Raw genomic sequence first — 13,717 nt, 5'->3', positions numbered from 1 at the left:
TTGTAAAGGTGAATGATACTATCAACTTTCATGTATAGACAAAGTCAAGAAAAGTGGATGAAGATGCACACAATTTTAAGGATTTCTATCAAACCCTCCTCAGCAGCACATCTCACAATTTCTATACAAGGGCCTATTAGCTTACAAATGTAAGAGTAGTAGTAGAAGAGAAGATACGAAAGAAAGAAAAGAAATGGAGAGAAAAAAAAGGTTAGAGAGATAGAGAGTAAATAGTGAGAATTACTTTTTATTTCTATTATTTCAGATAATGAGAGAAAGTACTATTGCCTCCGAGGACGTAGGGCACATTTATCGAACCTTGTTAATATTGTGTCTTATTAACTTTATATTCCACTGCACACATATTCTTAATTTCACAACATGTGTTTAAACGAAAAAAATATTTATGTACGTGTATTACACTTGTATCGTACTACGGAATTAAAAAAAAAAACATGTAACCCATGAATCATTAGTACACGTATTATACACAAATTTACTAAGTATAATATGAATAAAGGTAATGCTAGGGAGACCAAATTTCTAAATCAAATTTTGTAACCCAAATGATGTGGATATTAATGATTGAATTATTACTTAAACGTTAATTAATGTCCTTATATCATATTAGTGACACATGATTTGATTTGCAAATTTAATTTAAAAATAAGTCTCCCTAACACTAGCATCCGAATAAACTCAAAAAACGTATTAAAAAGGGTTCAAGCTGATCCAAGCCGTTCATCTAAATCCTGCGGCTAAGGTCAAATTTTGTTTATTTTAACTGCGTTTCACCCGATCGACGCTAATTGAAACTCTTGTTTCTCCCACCGCCCGTCCCCTCTGGCCCTCTCTTCCTCATAGAGCGCCATTGCGGCAAGCCAAAATGTCCCGCTAAACTCCGGACTGTCATCATCTACTACCTCCATGTCACCGAGTTCGAGCACAGCTCATTCCGGAGCCTCCCCTGACGAAGTTTTCCGGTCGCCGCCTTCTATCTCCAGCGATTTCAGCGACTCCTCATATTCCTCCATCTCCAACATCACGCAGGCCTTTCCTTTCTCTTCTGGAAACCCTAGAATCGAAGAGACCAGAGGCATCATGCTTCTCTACCGCGACGACGCCGATGCCGACGTCATCCCCACCTCCCCGTCTAATCTCCCCGTAAGCTTATTCAATTCAAGCCAGTAAATTTAGACTGTTTATGTAAAATTTGAGAGATCGATTTACTTTTTCAGTTTCATGGTAAAAATACGTAGAAATTAGTAGAATTGGAGCTTGACTGGACCGTGTTCGTCAATTGTGAAGCAAAATATTGTGAAATTTTAACAGTGAATACAAAATTTTCCGGAATCGAGTAATGTGGAGTTGATTTGCCAAGAAATTGATATGGAAACTTTAAGTAACACGCTAACGTTTGTGTAAACTTTTAGCAATTAAAGAGAGAAACTACACATTTTCGACATCTAGAAGAGGTTCCTTTGTTCAAGATATGTTGAACTTAGGTTTCTTAAGAAGACTTCTTCCGGTAAAGTTTTTATTTGAGAACCTTTAGAAGTGTTGAATCTCGTTAAATTCACTTGAAGACCCTGAGATAAAGCAAGAAATACGATGCAAGATTTATGTGGATGTCGACTTTATGTAGGTTGGAAGGAAGCCACTTGTTTGTGTGCTTGGAGTTCCGAATCACATGACATATGCGGACTTCTGCCAGTTTTGTGGTTCATTTATTCAGCATATTTTGGAGATGCGGATTGTCAGGTTCCACCTTTGAAAGTATTTTCAGTTCTGGTCCTTTTATTTCCTTTTGTCGTGTTGTTGGATTTCATCTTTATTTTGTTTTCTTGTTTTATGTTTAGGAATGACGGGATGGAGGATCGTTACAGCATTTTGATAAGGTTTGATAGTCAGGACTCGACAGATAATTTTTACAAGCATTTCAACGGGGGACGATTCTCGTCGCTTGAGGTTACTTTATACTCTGTTGTCTGTACCTATAGACATAGATACATGCTGCATTGAATTGGCAGGAGTTGTACAAAAGTTCCACATATAACACCATTTTAAGCTTTTTATTGTTGTCAATCCTATTTATCTGGGGTTTGATACAGGTGGAGGTTTGTCGTATTCTTTTCACGGTAGATGTTCAATACACTGGTTCGATAGAACATGCGCAAGCATCATCAGGAAGCTCAACTGAGCAGCCATCATGTCCAGTTTGTCTTGGTATGTACAGAAGCACACAAAATGGATCTATGTGAAAATGTGAATTGTGTATTTATGGTTTATTATTTTTTTTCTTGTGTCTTCAATGCGTAGATTTCTAACTTAACCTTATTTTACAGAGAGACTGGACCAAGATATGGAAGGAATCCTCACGACTATTTGCAATCATTCATTTCATTGTTCCTGCATTTCAAAATGGACAGATTCTTCATGTCCTGTAAGTATTTTTGCAAGTTCTTTCAACTTTTTATTTTTTTCCCCTTTAATATGTGTGTATTTGTGCCTGATTGTGTCCTGTAAGTAATTTTGGAGTTCCCTCTTTTTTTCCCTTTTCTTTTTTGTGCAAGTAATTTTTTACCATGTTCAGAAGTTAGCACACTAAATAGATTGGACCTCCTTTTCTTTTCATTCCCCTTCCCTAGCATGCTATATCACATGCTTGATTCTAGGATTATAAGACTCGCAATCCACCCTATGTACAAAGTGATGGAACTCGATCAAAGTTTTCCAGCATTATGCATTGTTCCCTGTGAACAATGTATGTTTAGATTATCATTTGTATATAATGCCCTTGACATAAAGTTCATAGGTTCTTTCCACTTCATATCCTCTTTTTCATACACCATGAATTTCTGCTTCTGCTATGGGGAATTATTTCTAGGAGGGGGAGAGATCATGAGTAAAAATCAAGTTGGCAACCATCTTTCACAATGTTAAAATCCTCATGTTGATAAGTGCGTATATTGTATTTGATTCATGGAAGTTGAAACAGATGACTATCAAATCTCCTCTCCCAGGGTAGTTAGACCCAGGCTAGGGCTCCTGTTGCAGTTAGTTCTTCAAAAGGACTGTAATTGGTGAAAGTTTAATCTATGAAGGGGTAGTATCAAACAAAAAGATATGAAAATCTACTGATGTATGCATGGTCCATCATATAATTTCTATGAAACGGTTTCTACCTTCTTCAAGGGGAAATGCATATTCCTTTTTTTTTTTGCCTAGCACTCTAGTAGTAGATAGACAAATATGCTAATGGAAGATGTCTCTTTCTATGCCTCTGTAATTAGACTGTCTTTTGCAGGCCATCTTCCCTCTTCAACCCTCTTATGAGGGTTACAATAAAATAAAAGTTAAAGGTCCTTACCCTTAGGACCCATCTAGAATTGCTTTTGTTGCTTTGACCATGCACAGTGAAAGGTAAAAAAATCAATTAACTTATATAGTAGTAATATATGAATTCTTTGGGAGTTTACCGTGTATATCACACCTGCCAATTTTCCACCTCTGCTGGGTATTTATTCCCCAGTTATGTACTAGCCCTCTCTATTATTGACAAAGGATCATTCACAAAAGTCAAAAGCGGAAACCAATGATAGTAGAAAAAAGCAAAAAGATTACAGTGAGACTCTATAATTACAGTAGGACCTTATAATTACATTACGAAGGATGCTTATAAAGAAACCAAATCGTGCAAGTGATGAAGCAGTTAGAGCCAAAAAAAAATAAAATAAAGCACGTTGAGAAACTCGCTTATCCAAGTACGTTGTAAAAATCCCTGAAAATAGATGTTCCCATTTGTGATAGATAAAAGGTAAAGATCTGCATGAATCCTGACTTGTGACAGGATACATCTAACCTGTACTGATGCTTAGGAGGTGGTGAACCTATATGATCAGTTCTCTTTGTAGCCAAGCCATTGTTAAATTACAGTCTATGATTTAGCTACAGCTTTCTTACTACAGATTTGTTGCACTTTCCTGTTAGATTTTGCTTGGTTAATAAATAGTTGCAAATGACTTTACAAGGTACGTACTAAATATTTATCGACTTGTCTACCACATGTTATGACAGGTATGTCGATATTGTCAGCAACAGCCTGAAAAGTCCAACTGTTTTGTTTGTCAAACTTCTGAGAATCTCTGGATGTGTGTTATCTGTGGCTTTGTTGGCTGTGGGAGGTAACAATTCTCCACTCGACCATTACCCTCTTATTTTTCTTATCACTTTTGGCCAAAAAAATAAAGATTTCTAGCTCAGGTATGTATCTTCATCATACATTTGCTTGCTCAAAAATTTGATGTAGGTATAAAGAAGGACATGCAATAAGGCATTGGAAAGAAACAGAACATTGTTATTCTCTTGAATTGGAAACACAACGTGTGTGGGATTATGCTGGTGACAATTATGTTCACCGCCTAATTCAATCCAAAACTGATGGGAAATTGGTTGAATTGAATTCACCTTTTATTGGATGTCAAAGTTGCGACTGCGTAGATTCTGAATACAGTGAGGCACTTTTGAACAGTAAAGTAGAAGCTGTAATGATTTTACCCTTCATGTCACTTAATACAGGCCATAGTTTTACCATTATGTTCTTTGTAATTTGAATTTCTCACATTGTGTACCATTATATGCAGATTGTTAATGAATACAATGAACTGCTTGCTACTCAACTTGAGAATCAAAAAGTGGTAAGCTGAATTTTCTTATTCCTTGCAAATAGTTTTCTGTTTAAACTTGTTTAAGGTGACATTTAATGTTTCACTGTACACGGATGCTATTTGGATTTCAGTATTTTGAGTCGTTACTTCAAGAAGTTAAAGAAGGAACTGAACGAGAAATTTCTAATGCTGTGGAGAAGGCTGTTCCACTAAAGAAATTGCAGGCCAAGCTGGACAGGTGCGTAAAAGAGAAGAAATTTCTTGACGATGTAAGTGTAAACTCTTGTACTTCTAGAGTAGACTTGAGAATCTCAATGTGCTTTTTAGTAGGTCATTTTTTCAGTAATCTTGCAATCTAAAAATCGTTTTTCTTCTGCATGCAGCTTAATGAAAACCTTTTAAAAAACCAGGAGATTTGGAAAGCAAAGATACTTGAATCTGAAGAGAGGTATGGATATATCCCCCTTGTTCTTGTTTTCTTTATTTTATTTACCCATCATCGTAAGTTCAGTGACTTGATGTGATAGTAAGCAATTTGACCTTTGATTTGTTTTTACTTTGACCTGGATATACATCTTCAAGTTTATTTTCTCTCTTTGGATTTTATGCCTTATTGTCATTGATATGAAGCCAAAAACTTTCGCATGGTTGGATGCCCCACCAATTTTGAATGGCTCCGTTTTATATCATCGGAGTTTTAAGATTTTCGCACTATCAAAATGGAGGCAACGTAGAGATCCGGGTTATATTGTCCACAAATGGTTGTCTGATCACAATAAGGAGACTATAAAGATTGTGATCCCATGGCCTACCCTTTAACATCTCACTAAATTTGCTGAACCATTTTGTAGATGTTCCCAAGATAGTGTAAATTTGTATGCTGTTGTTTTTCTGCTATTATTGCGTAATTGGTCCCAATGCTTGTACTTTCAGGGGGAGAAAGACTTTGAAACTAAAGGATGAAAAAATTAGCGACTTAGAAGAGCAGGTGATATAAAATTTTCACCTTTCGTTTTTTATATACAATTTTTACTGCTCGATAGCTTTTGGTTGTGTCCGGCCTTAATATTTTAGATTATGCCTTAAACTAATGCGACTTCCATTGTTAAAATTTCACCATTTTGCAGCTTGGGAATTTGATGATGTACCTTGAGGCTGGGAAGACGGTGGAGCAGCTATCAATATCAGATGAAATAAAGGATGGGACTGCCTTGCCCGTATCGGTGGAGCCACCACAGCCATCAGTACGGAATGAAATTGGTGACACCACTGTCACTTCTCCAGAAGTTTCCAATGAACGTATAGAAGAGGGCTCAAAGACTAATAACAGGAGGAGGAGACGCTAAGGTTGAAGGAACGACGCGTTACTCTGCTTCCATTTCATAGGTTATGTGTCAGCTAGGGTGGCCGGTTTTTTCTGCTCTAGTTTTTTAAGGCCAAGTTGTGTACGGTAAGGTGGATACCGGCTTGCTTGGTCGCAAAATTATGTTGATGGGTGATGGTTATTGAAAATTTCTGCACTCTCATTCCTCCAAAACAATGCTCAAACGGTCCTTTACCCGGCTTTTGATGGCGACCGGTAAAGGGGGATCGATACTTGTACAAATGATGTTCAGAGGATTTGTATTACAAATTTGTGTATATATTTACTCACAACACTAGTTAAACGCCCACTTTGTCCAAGTTATCGTAAAGTTTGGTTTTAATAGGGGTGGTTCTTTGACACCATTTTTATACACAATTTTTTATAAACGTTTTTGTGGGGTACATTCTATAAAGTATTTTACCGATGTTAAAAGTTGTATAAATCGTTGAAGTGCGTAACTGATTAACCGTAATAAAAACGAGTGTCAAAAGTTGTGATAAAAAATGGAACCACGGGCTTTTAATTGCAATAAAAATAAAAATGCGCATCAAGATTCTTTCTTAGTGAAAGAAACAAGTGTTTATTTTGCATGCATGCATGCCGGACTATTGACTACTTACACGGGAAGCAAACATGTAAATTATAATGTAATTTTTGTTGTCATCCTCAAAATTATAAGGAGAGAGATCCGACTTGAGTGCACGAAACGAACACATGTTTGTTGTTTTTCCCTTGGTAATAGGTGTCAACCACTTGAACCATCCAGAATGACCTACCACTCTTTTGTGATGTTGTGAGCAACCAACCCCACAGGATTTGGATCTTCTGAAGCCAATTGGCGATCAATATCAAATTATCAATAAAAAGGTTTTCTAATTTCTGTACCGACCAAAAAATGAAGAGAAGAAGAAGAATGGTTAGATTTCCATCTTCCTCCGCCTTCCTTAATCCTTAGCATCATCATCATCGTCATCCTGTCTCTCCGCTTCTGTCCAAATTATATGGTAAGATCTCTTACGTTTCGTCTTAATTCCTCGGAGATTAACCTTAATTAAGCCGATTCTTTGAAGGAAATTAATGTGTCCCCCTTTTTATGGATACCTTGTATTGTTCGATTTATTGTTTATTTGCTTGAATCTGTCTCTCTTCTTGTTTTATTGTTCTTGCATTTACATGATTAACGGTTAATTGCCATATTATTTTGATATATATTTTTTTTGTTTAATTTGTGAAAACTATGTGGGTTGTCATTGGTCTTATGGGAGATGGCATTCGATCAAGTAGTGGAAGTATAACTTTTTATTTTATGGGTTTTCTGAATTAATTAGGGACATCAATAATTTGTAGGACATGGAAGTTCTGAGCTGAGCAATCATCTTTGGGTGATTAAATATTTTGTCGTCCGATATTGGTGAATTTGCTTTTTATGGTTGGTTGATTCGTCGATCGTGGACAACCGGTTTGTTGGGTTTCCCTTGATTTTGTTCTTGAGTCCGTAAATTCTAAGTATGAAACTAAAAACTTCGTATCATATAATTGTTAGTTTTTTGTTATTTCGTTACTGAAACTGTGTTCGAAGAACCTAGTTTGTTGGTATCTGTGGTTTTTGAATGGCTTCTGTGTCAGTCAGGGTGTTTGGATGAACTGCTTGCATTTTCTTTTCAATTCATCAAAAAACGGGAGAGCGCACATGTGAGAAATTCTCATCAGTGTTTATGCAAATTCAGATTTTCATTTCAAGTTTTTGAAAGAAAGATATCATGTTGTTTCAACCAGCATCTACCGAGGTTTTATTATATGCATTCCTGTACCAAGTTACCTTTGTCTCCGTATTGGACTAAAATTTATCGTATTGGTTTTTGTTGTGATATCAGGTGGTGCAAATCTATTTTAAAGAGGGAAATTTGTGAGTTTTGATGGATTTTCTGCCGGACCAGTTATTATGGGAGATCTTGAGCAGGATTAAGAAAACCACTGACCGAAACTCTGTTTCTTTGGCATGTAAGCGCCTGCACGGATTGGATAATGAGCAGAGACAATCTCTTCGGGTTGGTTGTGGATTAGACCCTGCAAATGAAGCTTTGACATCTCTCTGCAGTAGGTTTGTGAACTTGACAAGGGTTGAGATAACTTATGCCGGTTGGATGTCCAAACTAGGAAAGCAGTTGGATGACCAAGGGCTTCTTATTCTTTCCAACTACTGTCCTTCTCTGGTGGATCTCACATTAAGCTACTGCACATTCATCACGGATGTGGGTATCCGTCACTTGTCTTCTTGCTCAAAACTTTCAGCTTTGAAGTTGAATTTCAACGCAAGGATAACTGGATGTGGCATATTATCTGTTGTTGTGGGCTGCAAGAACCTCACTACCCTACATCTTATCCGATGCTTAAATATTAGCAGTTTTGAGTGGCTTGAATATCTTGGAAGGCTTGAAACTCTGGAAGATCTCTCCATTAAGAATTGCAGAGCTATTGGGGAGGGTGATTTGATTAAGCTAGGTTCCAGTTGGAAAAAATTAAAATGCTTGCAATTTGAGGTTGATGTTAATTACAGATATATGAAAGTTTATGATCGTTTAGCTGTGGATCGATGGCAAAAGCAGTGGGTCCCATGTGAGAATATGGTGGAACTTAGCTTGGTAAATTGCATCATCAGCCCGGGGCGGGGGCTTGCTTGTGTGCTGGGGAAGTGCAAGAATTTGGAGAAGATTCACTTGGACATGTGTGTTGGGGTAAGGGACTGTGACATCATAGGCTTAGCCCAAAAGTCAAAAAATCTTCGCTCCATTTTCCTTCGCGTTCCGTCTGATTTCTCACTTCCTCTTTTGATGAATAACCCATTGAGATTAACTGATGAATGTCTAAAAGCTTTGGCGCAAAACTGTTCTATGCTTGAATCTGTCAGGATATCTTACTCGGACGGGGAGTTCCCTTCTTTTTCCTCATTTACATTAGATGGAATCCTCAATTTGATTCAGAAGTGCCCTGTGCGGGAACTTGCTTTCGACCAAGTGTATTCCTTTAATGATGTTGGTATGGAAGCTCTTTGCTTGGCTCAGCATCTGGAGACCTTGGAGCTAATCAGATGCCAAGAGATAAGCGATGAGGGGCTGCAGCTCGTGGGCCAGTTTCCCCGGTTGTCCATTTTGCGTTTAATCAAGTGTTTAGGGGTTTCTGATGATGGGTTGAAGCCGCTTGCAGGGTCATACAAATTGGAATTGTTAGCTGTGGAAGATTGTCCTCTAATTTCTGAAAGAGGAGTTCTTGGAGCTGCGAAGTCCGTATCTTTCAGACAAGACTTGTCATGGATGTTTTGAGCTTGTTACCGCCTGAGCGGATCACATTTGCCGTAAGTATCAAGGTCGGTATCGGCAGTGTGGTTTCTGCAACCATTAATTTATCCAGATTCCAGAATCCAGATGTAATATTGATATATTTATATGGCTTATTACTGTAAAGTGTTCCAATTGTGAATGTTATGTTTGTAATGAACTCGATGAATTGTTGGCATAAATTATTGCTCTAAATCTCTGATGTATTTGCCTTCACTGATAGCCAAGTTATGACATTTCGGTTGTGAGATGCATATTGTGGTACCATTTGGACAAGTGCTGTTGTCCTTGCTACAAGGCAAATGTCCGTTATAGTCATTCAATTTATGGGCAAATTGCATTGATTCTCCCCTGATGGAGCTGAGACTTTTACGACATGAATTCACTGCTATCGTAACGTCTTTAGTTAATATAACAATGCTATTGTGACGCCTTTAGTTAATAGAATAAGTCAATATAGAGGGAGTCGTACAAATGGCTTTGTATCAGTAGCAAGGTCTCGAGTTGCAGCCTTGCATTCACTAAAGTACGACTCAGGTAGCAATCATCGAATGGTGAAGATCGTTCACCGGGGGTTTGGGCAAGGCTAAGGCGGCGCTTGGACCAAGTTATTGGTGGTTGTTTAACAGTGGGATGAGGGTTTAAGAAGAAACACCACGATGCTGGATGAAGGTCTTATAAAACTAAGGGCAACATGTCTTTTTAACTCCAACTTTGATTAGTTTTATAAAAAGTAGAAAATATGGGTTATATTTCAATAGGTAGTCTTTAAAATGGCTACCTTCCAAATTTCCCTATAAAAGCAGTGTGAATACTCACATGAAGACTTTGGACATGGTAGGTTGGTCACATAACTTTTGTATTTAATATTATTGGCTAATGGAAATGTGGGGCCGAATATAGAAAAGATGGTTGGCCATTTGCCTATAAAACGAAGAGGAGAAGAAGTAGCAGAGGACGTAGAAGAGGAATATATTAATAAGTTATAAGATTAGAGAAAAGAAAGAAAAATAATGAGAAATATTTTTATATGACCAACCTACCATGAGGTAAATGTCCTTGCTATGAGGGGAAAGTGCTTTTGTCCTTGTTATGAGGTAAATGTCCATCATAGTCATTCAATTTATAGGCAAATTGCACTGGTTCTCCCCTGATGGAGCGAGACTTTTATGACATGGATTCACTGCAATCATGACATCTTAAGTTAATAGAACAATGCAATCATGACGCCTTAAGTTAATAGAATAAGGCGATGTAGAGGGAGTCGTACAAATGACTTTGTATCAGTAGCTCGGAACGATACAGTGACTCAGATGCAGCAAAAAAGAAGGTGGTCTCGAGTCGCAGCCTTGCACTCACTCAAGTACGACTCAGATAGCAATCATCGTGTGGTGGACATCGTTCACTGTGGGGTTGTGGGCAAGGCTAAGGCGGCGCTTGGACCAAGTTATTGGTGGTTGTTTAACAATGGGATCAAGCTTTAAAAGAAACACCACGATGCTGGAAGAAGGAAGAGTTTTAAACTAAGAGCAATAAGTCTTTTTAAATCCAATTTTGGTAAGTTTTATAAAAATTAGAAAATATGAGATATTTCAATAGGTAGTCTTTTTTTTTTTGTTTTTTTTTGTTTTTTTGTTTTTTTATGCAAAGAAATTCATTAAAGCACGAAACCTCTAGTACAACCGTTTCCAATACAATCAAAATTAAAGGTAGGAAAAGCGACATCAGGTAAACAGAAATCCCAATAATGAGGATTTGAGAGGGAGAGGCCAAGGTGAGCTAAAACATCCATAACAAAGTTTGTCTCCCTGAAAATGTGCTTCCAGTCAACATGACTAAAAGACCGAGCCAAGATACGAATATCATTGATTATAGAGCTGACTCTCCAAGGAATCCCCCAATGACCCTGCACAGCTTTAATGATAAGCTTAGAGTCCCCCTCCACCATCACTTTAGTGAAACCCTTGCCCCTAGCACACTGGAGCCCTTCTCGCAAACCAATCGCTTATGCTATCGAAATAGTAGCGTCATCAAGGTTAAGAGCTTCCGCCCCAATCACCTGTGAATTATTGTTACAGAGCGCAAAGATAGTAGCAACACGGTTGTTTGAAACTAAACCATCAAAATTAATCACATGATGTCGGTCAGGAGGATGCCATTTAATAAAGGAAGAGATAGGTAAAGCCTCCTTAGGGTCACACTTCCCATTAGCCTTGAGAAAAGCCGAACCAACACTACCGGCGATAGAAACACAACATGCCAAGATCAAGGGCACACTTCTAAACACCAAGTTATTTCTTTCCATCCAGATTTGCCAGTAGTTCAAAATTACTTTACTAAGATCAGAAAGGCCGTCTTTGTCATTAGAACTTAAGGATTCCATCCAATCAAAAAATTATCATTAGTACTTATGTTACCATTATTAAAACTACCAAAAGTTGAGCTCCAAACTTTAGTAGCAAAAACACAATTACAAAAGAGATGACATTAATCTTCTTCGGCTGTATTACACATAACTTATCAATATTTTTAACAAAACGACTTAAGCGTTTTCTGGTTTGTAATCATTCCTGAATCATAAGCCAAACAAACATTTTAACCTTAGGAGGAATAGTTAGCTTCCACATTTTCTTTAACAATGTAAGGTGATTACTAGAGTGATTGTTCTGATTTTGTAGCCAGGTAGCAGACTTAATAGAAAAGTTCCCATTGTTGGTTAAACCCCAAATTAACTTGTCATTCGACTTCTGTAGAGGGAGGGGTATGCGACAAATTTTTCTAATGATGTCATTATCAACTATAATAGCTAATTTAATGCTATCCCAACTATTATGAACTATAAAGTTCCCATGATTATGAACTATAAAGTTGCTTACCTTAAGATTCCAATCAATATTATTTCTATCATTCACGAGAATTAAATGAAAAAGGGGGTAAGGAAAAACCCTTTGTGGGTCCAGAAGAGTATGTATTCACCATTACCCACAATCCATCTCATTCCCTCATGGATGATGTTTCTATTAGAAAGAATACCTTTCCAAGCAAGTGAGTAGTTTTATTTAATTTTCAAATTTAAAAAAATCAGACTTATTTAAGTATTTACTTTTAACTATTTTAGCCCACAAATTTTCTTTGTTGGTTAAAAATTTCCAACCTAATTTGGCTAAACAACCATTGTTAAAATGATCAATCCATTTGATTCCTAAACCACCCTAATTCTTTGGAGAACAAACCTTCTTCCAGGCCATTGGTCTGAGTTTAGTATTTCTCCCCCAAAAGATATCTCTGCATTCTTTATCAATTTTAGTTGTTACCCTATTGGGGCACTTAAAGCAGACATTACATGATTCAGCATCCCGGTGAGATTAGAATTAATAAGAGTTAGTCTCCCGACCTTGGAAAGGGTTTGCCCTTTCCAACCGACAAGTTTTTGCTTCACCCGTTTAATTAATTCTATCTTGTTAACCGGATCCTTCCAAAAAACTATATTATAGATCCCTAAGTACTTCCCAATAGTGTTTTTCACAATATTGTTCCTATCCTGGTTGATAGTATTATTCGAAAAATAAATAAAAGATTTATGAAAATTTACCTGTTGACCTGCAACCGATGCAAACATCTGAAGGATTTGAAGGACATTTCTAGCCCCGAAGTTCAAGACACTGAAATTTCGGTTCGTAATCGGTTTTCATAATTTCATCCCGAAAGAAATCGGTTTGGGATTCAGTACCCTATTTTTGGTTCTGGATCTCGATCTGTACCAGCTCTACTGCTCGATAGAGTCAACACACGGAGAGAAGTTTTGGTATGGTTAACCGAGGATCAACTGTCAAGGTGGAACTAATTCTTAGCTTTTCGTGAAAGGCAATTTACGAATAATGTAGTCAAGAGTCCCGGACAAATTTTTTCTCCACTTTAAGAATGTCCAAGATTTTTTATGGTCATTTCCAATTGAACTTGATAATTTTTCTTTATTTACATAGTCGAAGATTCCCTACCCAACATTCTCACCACACCCTCACTTTTAACGATGTTAAGTTTCTTCGTTATTACGAATTAGAGTAAATTATAGTTATGGTCCCTTAACTTTAACTTAATTGGAGCAATGATCCCTCAACTAAAAATTCATTACCATTGGTCTCTCAACTCATCAAAACGTGCAGTTATGGTCCCTCAACTAAAAATTCATTACCATTGGTCCCTCAACTTTAATTCAACTGGAGAAATTGTCCCTTAACTTTAACCCAATTGTGGCAATGGTCGTTCCAACATAACTCGTTTTGACAAAAATTTTAACGTAGTTGACGAAAATGACCATAATTACACACTTTGATGAGTTGAGAGAACCC

At 37.3% G+C, this 13,717-nt stretch overlaps 2 protein-coding genes across 2 annotated transcripts; both read left to right on the top strand.

The window, feature by feature from the left end:
- Positions 1-823: 823 nt before the first annotated feature.
- On the top strand, positions 824-6,399 carry LOC137708062 (BRAP2 RING ZnF UBP domain-containing protein 2). Its single transcript, XM_068447045.1, has 12 exons — positions 824-1,164; positions 1,646-1,761; positions 1,860-1,968; positions 2,112-2,226; positions 2,346-2,443; positions 4,078-4,184; positions 4,310-4,544; positions 4,644-4,697; positions 4,799-4,936; positions 5,051-5,115; positions 5,601-5,655; positions 5,795-6,399. The coding sequence occupies exons 1-12, from the start codon at positions 928-930 to the stop codon at positions 6,011-6,013; spliced, it is 1,548 nt and encodes a 515-aa protein (XP_068303146.1). The 5' UTR covers positions 824-927; the 3' UTR covers positions 6,014-6,399.
- Positions 6,400-6,786: 387 nt separating this feature from the next.
- Positions 6,787-9,582, top strand: LOC137707926 (F-box/LRR-repeat protein 14). Its single transcript, XM_068446869.1, has 2 exons — positions 6,787-7,037; positions 7,908-9,582. The coding sequence occupies exon 2, from the start codon at positions 7,950-7,952 to the stop codon at positions 9,351-9,353; it is 1,404 nt and encodes a 467-aa protein (XP_068302970.1). The 5' UTR covers positions 6,787-7,037; positions 7,908-7,949; the 3' UTR covers positions 9,354-9,582.
- Positions 9,583-13,717: the final 4,135 nt, after the last annotated feature.

This window comes from Pyrus communis, chromosome 11 (assembly GCF_963583255.1).
Source record: "Pyrus communis chromosome 11, drPyrComm1.1, whole genome shotgun sequence".
NCBI classification, from domain to species: Eukaryota; Viridiplantae; Streptophyta; class Magnoliopsida; order Rosales; family Rosaceae; genus Pyrus; species Pyrus communis.
This window is presented reverse-complemented; position numbering and strand designations above follow the sequence as displayed.